Below are 13,874 nucleotides of genomic sequence, written 5' to 3'. Positions count from 1 at the left end.
ATTTTTCTGTTGGGATGTTAATGTTTTCCTTAATTTTTAAGAGGACTTTAATGTTAAGTTTATTAACCTTTTGTTATTTACAAATATAATTCCCAACTTGTATTTTGCCTTTTTACTCTTGTGTACTTTGTCCTGCAAAATTTTAAAAATAATAATGAAATTATATGATAAAATCTATATTTTGCTTTAGCTCTTCAGTCCGTGAAATGATAAATATACTATATATGAATATATAACCAGCCTGTGATTGTAGTTTTATGATTTTATTTTTTATATTTAACTTAAGCTTTTTTTTTTTTGGCCACACCACGCGGCATGTGGGATCATAGTTCCCGGACCAGGGATCAAACCCACGTCCCCTGCAGTGGAAGCACAGAGTCTTAACCAGTGGCCTGCCAGAGAAGTCCCTGCATTTAACTTTTTAGTCAGAATTTTTTAGTATACATTGTTGATAAGGTCTGAATGTTTGTGTTCCCCCCAAATTCATATTTCAAAGTCATAATGCCCAATATGATGGTATTAGAAGGTGGGCCTCTTGGGAGGTGCTTAGGTCATGAGGGTGGAGCCCTCATGCAGTCATGAATGGGATTAGCGCTCTTATAAGAGAGATCACACAGAGCTCCCTAGCCCCTTCCACCACATGAGGACACTGCAAGAAGTTGGCAGATTGTAACCCAACCACGCTGGCACAGTGATCTTGGACCTCTCAGCTTCCAGAACTATGAGAAGTAAATTTCTGTTGTTTATAAGCCATCCAGTTTATGGAATTTTGTTATAGCAGCTCGGACAGACTAGGACAATTATGAAGTGAGGAGAATTTTTTTTTTTTTTGGTTGCATCGTGGCAGCATGTGGAACTTCCCCAGCCAGGGATCGAACCTGTGCCCCCTGCAGTGGAAGCACGGAGTCTTAACCACTGGATCACGAGGGAAGTCCTGAAGTGAGAACTTATAAAATTTTTTCCAAATACTCAACCAGTTTGTCCCAACTACAAAACAAAGTCATCTCCTGTAAAGAAATATGACACAACATCCATTAATGAACAATCAGAAGAGAACTAAATAAAAAGAAAAGTCACCTACAGCAACCCACAAAACGGAAGACAATATTTGTAAATCATATATCTGAAAAGGAATTTATATCTAAAATTTATCAAGAACTCTTAAAATTCAGTAATAAAAAGACAAACATCCTAATTTAGAAATTGGCAAAGGATTTGAATAGATATTACCCCAAAGAAATCATGCCAGTGGCCAGTAAACATGAAAATATGCTCAACACCTTTAGCCATCAGGGAAATGCAAATCAAAACCACAATGAGATACAATTTCACACCCACTAGGATGGCTATAATCAGAAGGATAACAAATGTTGGTGAGGATGTGGAGAAATTGGAACCCTTGTATACTGCTGATGGGAATGGAAAATGGTGTAACTCCTTTGGAAAACAGTCTGGCAATTCCTCGAAAGGTTAAGTATAGAGATAACATATAACCCAGCAATTTCACTTCTAGGTATATATATACACGCAAGAGAAATGAAAACATATCTCCACCAAAACTTGTACACAAATATTCATAGCAGCATTATTCATAATAGTGAATGGTGGAAACAACCCAAATGTCTATTAACTGATGAATGAATGAATGAATGAATGAATATGGTATTTCCATACAAAGGGATATTATTTGGTAATTTAAAAGATGAAGTACTGTTACTTGCTACAACACCTTGGAGAAATGAAGCTAAGTGAAAGAAGCCAGTCACAAAAGGCCACTTATTTTATGGTTCTTATTGTATGAGGTATCTAGAATAGACCAGTGTTCCTTGACCTAGTCTAAAACTCTATCGTTTAATGGAGAGGGGAGGGGTAACCCATTAAATTAATGACAGAGCATTTTAGCAAAATTGTTCGTAGTACTCGAAGATGATGGTGACTGATAATAGTTCATCTTTATTTTGTACCTTACCTTCCTTTTGAATAATCATTTTTAAAAAATAACGTTTGGTGCTAATCATTTGTAACAGTTATTTAGACTTAGCCCTATGTTTAACTGATTTCATTTCTTGCTTCCTATTCTCAAGGTCTTTGTTTTTGGTTAATTATTATTCAGATAATATTTTTGTGAAAAGTACATGATTGATATACATCTGAAAGTATCATTATATTGATTTCACACTGAATGACAACTTGGTGGGGGAGGGAGCAGGATTATTAGGTCACATTATTTTTTCCACTATTAATTCTTTAATATTTTGCCATTATCTTGTGGTCTTGCAAAGCAAAAATCTGTGGCCAGACCGAATTTTGGTCCTCTATGTATGACTTGTTTTTTCCTTCTTGAGTGATTTGGGGCATTTTCTTTATCCTTGAAATCTGAAAATTTCACTAGAACAAATCCAGTTGTCACTATCTTTTTAGTAATTTTGCCTGGTCTTTTGTAAGCTCTTCAGAGCTGGAGATGCAGAAGATTCTCTGACTCAGGAAAGCTTACATTTCCTTTCTAAAAAATCTTTAATTATTATTTCTGTCCATTTGTTTCAGGGATAACAAATTATTTGAAGTTTATTTCTCTCTTCTCTCCTTGTCAATCCTCTCATACTTTTCATTACTTTGTCCTTTCCTTCTCCATTCTGGAAGAATTTCTCAAATTTGTTGTCTCCACATTTCTAATTAAGTATTCTGCTCTTTACTTTTTCTAGTAAAGATTTGAATTCTGTTACAGAATATTTGTAGTTTTTACCTTTCTTTTCCCCCTGTCTTATTTCTGCCTGCATCTCAACTAGTTCTTTTCATTTCTGCCTGTGAACTTTGAACTCTTATTTCAGTGTGTTTTATCAAATTTGTTGAGAGTAACGTAGTTGATTTCTAAAATTTAACCTGTTGCTCCTTATATATTCATTTTCTGAATTACAGATGCAGAGTTTCTCTTCTTTTATGTTACAGAATGTTTTTCTATCTCTTCCCTCAATTATTCTTCCTTGAATAAGGAGGGGGGTATACAGGTCTAGTATGTGCCAAATAGGGTAGACAGTTTCCTTCATTGGCTATTTGGTAGCTGTAGGAATTCTCCTATCGGATGTTAAACTAAAGGACTAACGGATGCACATAGTTTCTGAATACTTTCTAGTGTGCAGCAGTCATTTATGTGTTTCCTGCTGGATTGAGTAGGGGAAAGCCCGTCCTCTGACGTGGTAATTTGACTTTGGAAAAGAGGGTTTGTTTTTTGATCATTTGAAGCCTAGGCTGCAAATAACTGTGATTTCCAGAATGTAATGCTCCCAGGGCTTTTGCTCTCTCAGCCCTTCCTGCAATTGCTTTCAAATCTCAGGGTGTATGTACTACTTTGTATGTTATAGAATCTGAAGTAGAGAAGGAAGGCTGTGGGCATGTAATAGCCCTGACCATACTAAGTGAGTCTCTCACAGTAGGGTGATGTGACTTACCACTGCCATTGCTGCCTCTGGAGAAAGCTGTTTTGGAGCAGGTAGTTGGAGGAGGTTAGTTAAAAATCTGTTACCTTCCTGCTGGCTCTACTCTATCTAAAGCCCCATTCCTGCCTGCTGTTTGGCAGAAAAGTCATATATGAGTCCAACAGTTCTTTGAGCAGCAGTCTTAGTTTCCAGTGCTGTTGATAACTTTGACTCTTAGTGTTTCCTTAAATATATCAATGAAAAATTAGGGTGGAGGTGATGATAGAGATGAACCAGGCATTGTTATAGCCTCCATTTTAGCTCCCAGCTTGATGTTAACTTTTTGAAAGAAGGAAGATGAGAGAAGAGTGTGGAGAATAGCTACTAATGGAAGAAGGAAGAGTTAAAGATCTTATACCAGTTGAGTTCCAGTTTCTCAGGGAAATATGGTAACATTGAAATCAAAGAGCCAAGGTTTAAGATAGTCTTGGTTAGTCTTTGTTTTAAAGTCTATTTTGTTTGATACAAGTATTGCTACCCCAGCTTTCTTTTTGTTTCCATTTGCAAGGAATACCTTATTTCATCCCCTCATGTTCAGTCTGTGTGTGTCTTTAGATTGTGAGTCTCTTGTAGGTAGTATGTATACGGGTGTTGTTTTTGTATCTATTCAACCACTCTTTGTCTTTTGAGCATTTAGTCCATTTACATTTAATCATTAATAGTTTGTACTTACCGCCATTTTGTTAATTGTTTTCTGGTTGTTTCTGTAGTTCTTTTTAGTTCCTTCTTTATTTTGCTCTCTTCCCTTGTGATTTGATGACTATCTTTAGTGTTATGTTTGGATTCCTTTCTATTTTGTATGTGTATATTATAGATTTTTGTTTTATGGTTACCATGAGGTTCATATACAGCTATATATGTGCGTGTGCATTATTTTAAGTTTAAACACATTCTAACAACCCTGCACTTTTACTCCCCCCCCAACCACGTTTAATGTTTTGGCATCATATTTTACCTCTTTTTGTTTTGTGTATCCCTTAACTACTTATTGTGGATAGAGATGATTTTACTACTATTACCTTTTAACCTTCATACTAGCTTTATAAGTGGTTGATCTATCTTTACTGTTGTTTTCCTTTATAAATGAGGGGGTTTTGTTGTTGTTGTTTTGTTTTTTTGCCACGCCACACAGCTTGTGGGATCTTATTAGTTTGCTGACCAGGGATCGAACCCATGCATTCTGCAGTGGAGGCGTGGAGTCCTAACCACTGGATCGTCAGGGAATTCCCCATAATTTTGATAGTTCTAGTTGTGGTCTTTTCTTTTCCTTTTAGAGAAGTCCTTTTAACATTTCTTGTAAAGCCAGTTTACTGGTGCTAAACTTTTAGCCTTTGCTTATCTGCAAAGCTGTTTATCTCTCCTTCAAATCTGAATGATAGCCTTGCTGGGTAGACTATTCTTGGTTGTAGGGTTTTTTTCCTTTCATCACTTTGATTATATCGTGCCACTTGCTTCTGTCCTGTATAGTTTCTGCTGAAAAGTCAGCTCATGGTCCTATGAGGGTTCCTTTGTATGTAACTAATTGATTTTTCTCTTGCTGCTTTTTTTTCTTTTTTTGGCCATGCAGTGTGGCTTGTGAAATCTCAGGAATTGAACCCTGGCCACGGCAGTGAAAGATCCAAATCCTAACCACTAGACGACCAGGGAACTCCCGACTCTTGCTGCTTTTAAGATTCTCTCTTTATCTTTAATTTTTGACGTTTTAATTATAATTTGTCTTGGTGTGGACCTCTTTGGGTTCATCTTGTTTGGGACTCTCTGTACTTCCTAGATGTGGATGTCTGTGCCCTTTCCCAGGTTAGGGAAGTTTTCAACTATTATTTTTCAAATAAATTCTCTACCCCTTTCTGTCTTCTCCTTCTTGGGCCTCTAAACTGCAAATGTTAATATGCTTTAAGTTTTCCCAGAGGTCTCTCAAGCTAACGTCATTTTTCTAAATTCTTTTTTCTGTTCAGCTTGTATAATTTCCACTACTCTGACTTCCAGTTTGCTCATCCATTCCTCTGTATCATCTAATCTGCTGTTGATTATGACTGGTGTATTTTTTCATTTATTGTGTCCTTCAGCTCTGTTTGGTTCTTCTTTATATTTTCTGACTCTGTTAAATTTCTCACTTTGTTAATTCATTCTCCCATGTTTGTTGAGTATCTTATGATAATTACCTTACACTCTTTGTCAGGTAGATTGCATATCTCCACTTGGTTTAGTTCTTCTTCTTTGGTTTTGTCTTGTTCCTTTGTTTGGAACATATTCGTCTATCTCCTTGTTTTGCCTAAACTTCTGTTTATTTCTATGTATTAGGTAGGTCAGTTACATTTGGGAGACATGGCCTTATGTAGGAGATGTCCTGTGGGGCTCAGCAGCATACTACCCTCTGGTCACTAGAGCTATATACTCTTGAGGTGCCCACTGTGTGGGCTGTGTGGGTCATTCTTTTGTGGCGGGGCCAAGTACTGTGGACATGCTGGTAGGCAGGGCTGGCTCCCAGCCTAGTTGGCTGCCAGGTCCTGCCTCATGGGGTGGCTGCCAACCCACTGGTGGTGGGGCTGGGTCCTGGTGCAACTGGCTACAGGGCCCTAGGGGTCTCTGGGCTGGTGTTGGCCCATGGGTGGGAGGGCCAGATCCCTAGGGGGCTGAGGCTGGTGTTGGCCCGCTGGTGGGTGGGGAAGACCCTGGCACTAATAGGCTAGAGGGAGTACTCCAAAATGGCTCTTGCCAGCACCAGTGTCCTCATGGTAAAACAAGCTCCCCCATATGGCTGCTGCCAATGTCTGTGTCCCCAGGTGGTGCCCCAGTTGATGCCTACTTCTCCAGGAGGCTGTCCAAGATTAGCAAGTGGTTCTGACTCAGGCTTCTTTCAAGTTACTGCCTCTGTGCTTGGAGAGCATGTGAGATTTGGCATGCACCCTTTAAGACCAGAGTCTCTGTTTCCTATAGCTTTCCAGTTCTTCTGTACATAAGCCCTGCTGGCCTTCAAAGCCAGGTATTCTGGGGGCTCATCTTCCCGGTGCAGAATCCCTGGGCTGGGGATCCTGATGTGGTTCTTTAACCCCCCGCTCCTGGGGGAGAACCTATGAAATTGTGATTATCTTGTCCTTTGTGGGTTGCCTACCTGGGGGTATGGGTTGTTTTTTTAATAGCTCTTTATTTATTTATAATTGCTTTATTTATCATTTTATTTATTTATAATTGCTTCACAATACTGTGTTAGTTTCTGTTGTACAACAAAGTGAATCAGCCATATGCATACACATGTCCCCATATCCCCTCCCACTTGAGCCTCCTTCCCATCCTCCCTATCCCACCCCTCTAGGTCATCGCAAAGCACCAAACCGATCTCCCTGTGCTATGCTTCTGCTTCCCACCAGCCAACTATTTTACATTTGGTAGTGTATATATGCTGATGCTACTCTCACTTCACCCCAGCTTCGCCCTCCCACCCCATGTCATCAAGTCCATTCTCTATGTCTACCTCTTTATTCCTGCCCTGCAACTAGGTTCATCAGTACCATTTTTTTTTTTTTAGATTCCATATATATGCGTTAGCATACAATATTTGTTTTTCTGACTTACTTCACTCTGTATGACAGACTCTAGATCCATCCACATCACTACAAACAACTCAATTTCGTTTCTTTTTATGGCTGAGTAATACTCCATTGTATATATGTGCTACATCTTTATCCATTCATCTGTCAGTGGACACTTAGGTTGCTTCCATGTCCTGTCTATTGTAAATAGTGCTGCAGTGAACATTGGGGTGCATGTCTCTTTTTGAATTATGGTTTTCTCAGGGTATATACTCAGTAGTGGGATTGCTGGGTCATATGGTAGTTCTATTTTTAGTTTTTTAAGGAACCTCCATACTGTTCTCCACAGTGGCTGTATCAATTTACATTCCCACCAACAGTGCAGGAGGGTTCCCTTTTCACCACATCCTTTCCAGCATTTATTGTTTATAGCTTTTTTGATAATGGCCATTCTGTATGGCATGAGGTGATACCTCATTGTAGTTTTTTTTTTTTTTTTTCACAGTTTCAGTCCCTTTAATTAGGTGCTCTGAAGAGAGGGCAGAATGGCAGACAAGGGGTGGAGAAGGTGGTGCTTCTTAAGCCCCTTTCAGTAACCGGTCAGTCCTCATCCTCTGGCAGCTGGATCTTGCTGGGGTCGAAGCAGTTGGAGTCCATGATGGGGAGGCCATTGGCCTCTCGGTATTTTACAAGCCTCTCAGCTTCCCGGCGGGCCCACTCCTGCATCCTGTAATCAGGCAGATAAGCCACAAAGGTGCTGCCAAGGACCAAGATGATGGAGAAGCCAAAGAAGAAGACGACCCGCATGTTCCAGAGGTCCACAGCAGGGTCCCTGTCATAACCGTGGGAGTCTGGGTTCTTCTCGTAGAGGTTTTCGTCCTCAGCATCTGGGTCCTCCTGCCAGTGTAAAGTCGGTTCCGGCGGCCGCTTTCCCGCCACAGCGGACGGGGCGATCACAGCCCTGGAGGAGCTGGATTCCCAGCAAACACGGGCAGCCGGGAGCCCTCGCCTCGCCGCCACCGCCAAAAGGCGGCGGCCGCACAAACCTAACATCCCGGCCACCATGACAGATCGTTCTGCAGTTTATCGGGGGTGGGGGCGGAAATGTGACTGAGCAGCTGCAGCTGGTCCGAGCGTGAGAATTGTCGCTCCGCCCCTGCCGCAATAGGTCCCGAGTCGAGATTTTGTTTTCAAAATGGCGAGGCGTCCTCTTTCCCTCCCTCTGTCATGGCCTCACGGAAGACATCTTATCCTCTCGATCAGGCTATGGCCTCATTGTAGTTTTGATTTGCATTTCTTTAATAATTGGTGATGTTGAGCATCTTTTCTTGTGCCTCTTGGCCATCTGTATGTCTTCCTCGGTGAAATGTCTATTTAGGTCTTTCGCCCATTTTTTAACTGGATTGTTTGTTTTTTTGATATTGAGCTCCATGAGCTATTTGTATATTTTGGAGATTAATCCTTTGTTGCTTCATTTGCAAGTATTTTCTCCCATTTGGAGGGTTGTCTTTTTGGCTTGTTTATGGTTTCCTTTGCTGTGCAAAAACTTACAAGTTCAATTAGGTCCATTTGTTTATTTTTGTTTTTATTTCCGTTATTCTAGGAGGTAGGTCAAAAAAGATCTTGCTGTGGTTTATGTCAGAGTGTTTTTCCTATGTTTTCCTCTAAAAGTTTTGCAGTGTCTGGTCTTACATTTAAGTCTTTAATCCATTTGGAGTTTATTTTTGTGTATGGTGTTAGGGAGTGTTCTAATTTCATTCTTTCACATGTAGCTGTCCAGTTTTCCCAGCACCACTTATTGAAGAGGCTGTCTTTTCTCCATTGTATATTCTTGCCTTCTTTGTCATAAATTAGGTTCCCGTATGTGCGTGGGTTTATCTGTGGGCATTCTATCATGTACCGTTGATCTATATTTCTGTTTTTGTGACAGTACCATACTGTCTTGATTACTGTAGCTTTGTGGTGTAGTTTGAAGTCAGGGAGCCTGAGTCCTTCAACTCCGTTTTTCTTTCTCAAGACTGCTTTGGCTATTCGGAGTCTTTTGTGTTTCCATACGAATAGTAATATTTTTTGTTCTAATCCTGTGAAGAATGCCATTGGTAGTTTGATAGGGATTGCATTGAATCTGTAGATTGCTTTGGGTAGTATAGTCATTTTCACAATATTGATTCTTCTGATCCAAGAATATGGTGTATTTCTCCATCTGTTTATGTCATCTTTGATTTCTTTCATCAGTGTTTTATAGTTTTCTGAGTATAAATTTTTCTCCCCCTTAGGCAGGTTTATTTCTAGGCATTTTATTATTTTTGTTGCAGTGGTAAATGGGAGTGTTTCCTTAATTTCTCTTTCTGATTTTTTGTTGTTGGTGTATAGGAATGCCAGAGATTTCTGTGCATTAATTTTGTATCCTGCAACCTTACCAGATTCATTGATTAGTTCTAGTAGTTTTCTGGTGGCATCTTTAGGATTTTCTATGTATAGTATCATGTCATCGGCAAACAGTGACAGCTTTACTTCTTCTTTTCCAATTTGTATTCCTTTTATTTCTTTTTCTTCTCTGACTGCCGTGGCTAGGACTTCCAAAACTATGTTGAATAAGAGTGGCGAGAGTGGACATCCTTGTCTTGTTCCTGATCCTAGTGGAAATGCTTTCAGTTTTTCAACATTGAGTGTGATGCTTGCTGTGGGTTTGTCATATATGGCCTTTATTATGTTGAGGTAGGTTCCCTCTATGCCCCTTTTCTGGAGAGTTTTTATCATAAATGGGTGTTGAATTTTGTCAGAAGCTTTTTCTGCATCTATTGAGATGATCATATGGTTTTTATTCCTTAATTTGTTAATGTGGTGTATCACATTGATTGTTTTGCATATATTGAATCCTTGCATCCCTGGGATAAATCCCACTTGATCATGGTGTATGATCCTTTTGATGTGCTGTTGAATTCTGTTTGCTAGTATTTTGTTCAATTTTTGCATCTGTGTTCATCAGTGATATTGGTCTATAATTTTCTTTTTTTGTGATATTTTTTTCTGGTTTTGGTATCAGGGTGATGGTGGCTTCGTAGAATGAATTTGGGAGTGTTTCTCCCTCTGCAATTTTTTGGAAGAGTTTGAGATGGATGGGTGTTAGCTCTTCTCTAAATGTTTGACAGAATTCACCTGTGAAGCCATCTGGTCCTGGACTTTTGTTTGTTGGAAGATTTTTAATTATGGTTGCAATTTAATTATTTGTGATAGGTCTGTTTATTTTATTTTAAATTTATAATTTTGGTGCATTGTCACCAGAGTTTTTGGCTGTTCTGTTGTTACATTTTGATTTATTGAGATTTTCTTTATGGCTTTTTTTTTTGGCTGTGTTGGGTCTTCCTTGCGGTGCACGGACTTTCTGTAGTTGCAGTGAGCGGGCGCTACTGTTCGCTGTGGTGCGTGGGCTTCTCATTGTTTTGGCTTCTCTTGTTGCAGAGCACAGGCTCTAGGGGCACGCGGGCTTAGTTGCTTTGTGGAATGTGGGATCCTCCCGGGCCAGGGATTGAACCCACGTCCCCTGCATTGGCAGGCAGATTCTTAACCACTGCACCACCAAGGAAGCCTCTTTATGGCCTTTCTTAAAGGTTAATTTTTATTAATGTTCCTTTGGAGACTTAAAAACTGGTTTTTTCTTGAATTAAAAAATAGTTAAGAGATGGGTATTTCTCTAATAATTATTTATTAATACCTAGTACATATATCCATCTAAAATTTTGAGATTATAAAATCAATATTTGGCAATAATGTAAAACTATAGCAGTCCAATTAAAGGCATTGTAGACTGATACTTTCTTATTAAGAGGGAAATTTTTTCTGATGCATGCCGAAATTATGCAGTTTCCATGCATAATTTCTATGTGCACAATAAAGAATACTTTAGAACCTGAACTGAAAATTTAATGAAAAAAAATGTATAACTATTTTAGATAAAATAGGAAAAAACTAAAATCTATGGAATATCTTTATGGAGTTTAAATACAAAATTTGAAATTCTGTTAGAAGTAGGTTTTGTATTTAGTGTATGTACAAAATATTTTTATTTTGTCTCCAAGCATTTGCGAACAGTGTGCCATGATGTTAATTCATTTTAATTTGACAGATTTATTTATTTATTTTAGGCTTTTATATATATATATATATACTTATATATTTTTTTAATTGAAGTATAGTTGATTTACTATGTTGTGTTAGTTTCACAGCACAGTGATTCATATATATATATATATATATATGTACACACACATATATTCATTCTGTTTCAGATTCTTTTCCCTTATAGGTTATTACAAAATACTGAGTACAGTTCCCTGTCTTTGTAGGTCTTTGTTGGTAATCTATTTTGCAATATATATAGCGGTGTGTATATGTTAATCCCAAACTCCTAATTTATCCCTCCTCTCCTTCCCCCTTTGGTAACCATAAGTTTGTTTTCTATGTCTATGAATCTCTTTCTGTTTTGTAAATAAGTTCATTTGTATCTTTTTTTTGGATTCCACATGTAAGCAATATCATATGATATTGGTCTTTTCTCTGTCTGGCTTACTTCAGATAATCTCTAGGTCCATCCATGTAGCTGCAGGTGGCATTATTTCATTCTTTTTTATGGCTGAGTAGTATTCCACTGTGTGGGTATATGTGTATGTATGTGAATATACACACACACAGACACACCACATCTTCTTTGTCCATTCATCTGTTGATGCACATTTAGGTTGCTTCCATGTCTTGGCTATTGTAAATAGGGCTGCAGTGAATATTGGGGTGCATGTATCATTTCAAATTACAGTTTTGTCTGGATATATGCCCAGCAGTGGGATTGCAGATAACTCTAGTTTTAAGGAACCCATACTGTTCTCCATAGTGACTGTACCAATTTACATTCCCACCAACAGTGTAGGAGGGTTCCCTTTTCTCCACACCCTCTCCAGCATTTATTTGTAAACTTTTTGATGATGGCCATTCTGACCAGAGTGAGGTGATACTGCATGGTAGTTTTGATTTGCATTTCTCTAATAATAAGTGATGTTGAACATCTTTTCATGTGCTTTTTGGCCATCTGTATGTCTTCTTTGGAGAAATGTCTATTTAGATCTTCTGCTTTTTTTTTTAAAGAAAAAGATGTTTAATTTTAGATTGTCTACTTAACAATTCAAACTGAGAAGTTAAACAAAACAATAAAAACAAGATACAAACTCTATAAATATAAACCTAGATGGTTTTGAAAGGAAATATACCCAAATATCAGTAGTGATCATCTGAGTTTTGGGATTACAGTTGATTTTATTCTTTAAAAATATTCTGTATTTTTAAAGATCTCTATAAAAAATTATATATTCTTTTATAACTAGAAAAAAAACCAATAAATTGTATTTTATCAAACAATTTCTCATTGAGTAAGCTTTTTAATGTTGACTTCTACCTCAGTAAGTTTTAGGAAAACATGAAAAGACCTTTGGACCTTTGTTCTTTCAGCTCTCCGCTAGGTGTTTTCACAAACTATATCTCATTTAATCCTCACAGCACCCTCATGAGATTGTTACTTCCCATTTTACAGATGAAAAATATGAGGCTCAGAGAGGTTAAGCAATATATCTAAGGCCTTTCAGATAAGCAGTGATTCAGCTGCTCACTGGCTAGCTGGTAATTACAATCCAGATCTATTGAACCTTGAAATTTATACACTGCTGAGTGTCACACTGCATACACTGCATACATTAAAATTTTGAATTTTGAAAGTGAAAATTATCAATCATGTTAATTAAAATAATCATTGCTATACTGAAGTCTATATGATTTGTGAATATTGTTTCCCAATATTCTTTTCACTTTTTTTTCACACACACGCTGTATTTTATTTTTACAAGAGATAAATAAACTGACACCAAGCATTGTAAACGGATGACCACAACAAAAGCAACAATGATTGCAATTACCAAACACAAAACACATTCATACTATGTCATAATATTGACGTTCAGTCCAGTAATCCTCCAGTGTAACAGCTCCTTTACTTTGCAGTGAAAATTGATTTGTATATTTTTTGTGTCTGAGTCCTTGTGGGATTTTTTTTTATTCAAACAGAAAGTCACAAAAATTATAATCATCCTCATCAGTTCACTCAGTCCCACGTAATTAATTTTTTTCATCTTGATCTTTTGTTAGCACTTTTATGAATTCATCAGTTTTCCATTAGAGTTCTGAAAATGCTTATTCATTCAGTTCAGCAGTATAGTCAGTTACCAGAAACCTGTACTTGTCAGAGTCTTTTGCATGAATTCCTTGAAGATGAAACCCCCTTTTTTTTTTTTTTTTTTTTGCGGTACGTGGGCCTTTCACTGTTGTGGCCTCTCCCGTTGCGGAGCACAGGCTCCGGGCGCCGGGCAGGCTCAGCAGCCATGGCTCACGGGCCCAGCCGCTCTGCGGCATGTGGGATCTTCCTGGACCGGGGCACGAACCCGTGTCCCCTGCATCAGCAGGCAGACTCTCAACCACTGTACCACCAGGGAAGCCCTGAAACCCTTTTATAGGAACATTTTTGCAAAAGCATCAGAGTATACCCAGAACTGTCTGTAAATGACAAAAGACTTAAAAATGACCACGGTTAAAAATTTGATGAAAGTTCATAATAATGCAGTTGACAAGGAAAGTTAGTTATTTCTGAGATATACATTTTAAAGTAATAACTAGAATTATGACTTATAACATTATACCAGAACATATAAGATTCTTAGAATGTAGTGTCTGAAACATTTATATTAACGTATTTCCATACAAATAACCCAAAGAAAGTTTAGTATTAGTTGTTTTTTGTTTGTTTGTTTGTTTTTTTATACTGCAGGTTCTT

The 13,874-nt window shown here is 38.1% G+C and overlaps 2 protein-coding genes across 4 annotated transcripts in view; one reads left to right on the top strand and one right to left on the bottom strand.

Moving 5' to 3' along the window:
• Nucleotides 1-13,874, top strand: part of NCOA6 (nuclear receptor coactivator 6) — a 97,205-nt gene that overhangs the window by 24,486 nt on the left and 58,845 nt on the right. The gene's annotated exons all lie outside the window — the stretch shown is intronic.
• LOC309833089 (NADH dehydrogenase [ubiquinone] 1 beta subcomplex subunit 11, mitochondrial-like) lies at nucleotides 7,487-8,090 on the bottom strand. The gene has a single exon (XM_082671230.1). It carries the CDS (start codon nucleotides 8,066-8,068, stop codon nucleotides 7,604-7,606), a length of 465 nt encoding a protein of 154 aa, XP_082527356.1. The 5' UTR covers nucleotides 8,069-8,090; the 3' UTR covers nucleotides 7,487-7,603.

This window comes from Grampus griseus (genome assembly GCF_964374135.1).
Source record: "Grampus griseus genome assembly, chromosome: 14".
Taxonomy (NCBI): domain Eukaryota; kingdom Metazoa; phylum Chordata; class Mammalia; order Artiodactyla; family Delphinidae; genus Grampus; species Grampus griseus.
The sequence above is the reverse complement of the archived record's forward strand: the minus strand, read 5'-3'. Positions and strand labels throughout refer to the sequence as shown.

Coding starts and splice junctions, on each gene's coding strand:
- LOC309833089 (XM_082671230.1), bottom strand. CDS start 8,068: ATGGTGGCCGGGATGTTAGGTTTGTGCGGCCGCCGCCTTTTGGCGGTG.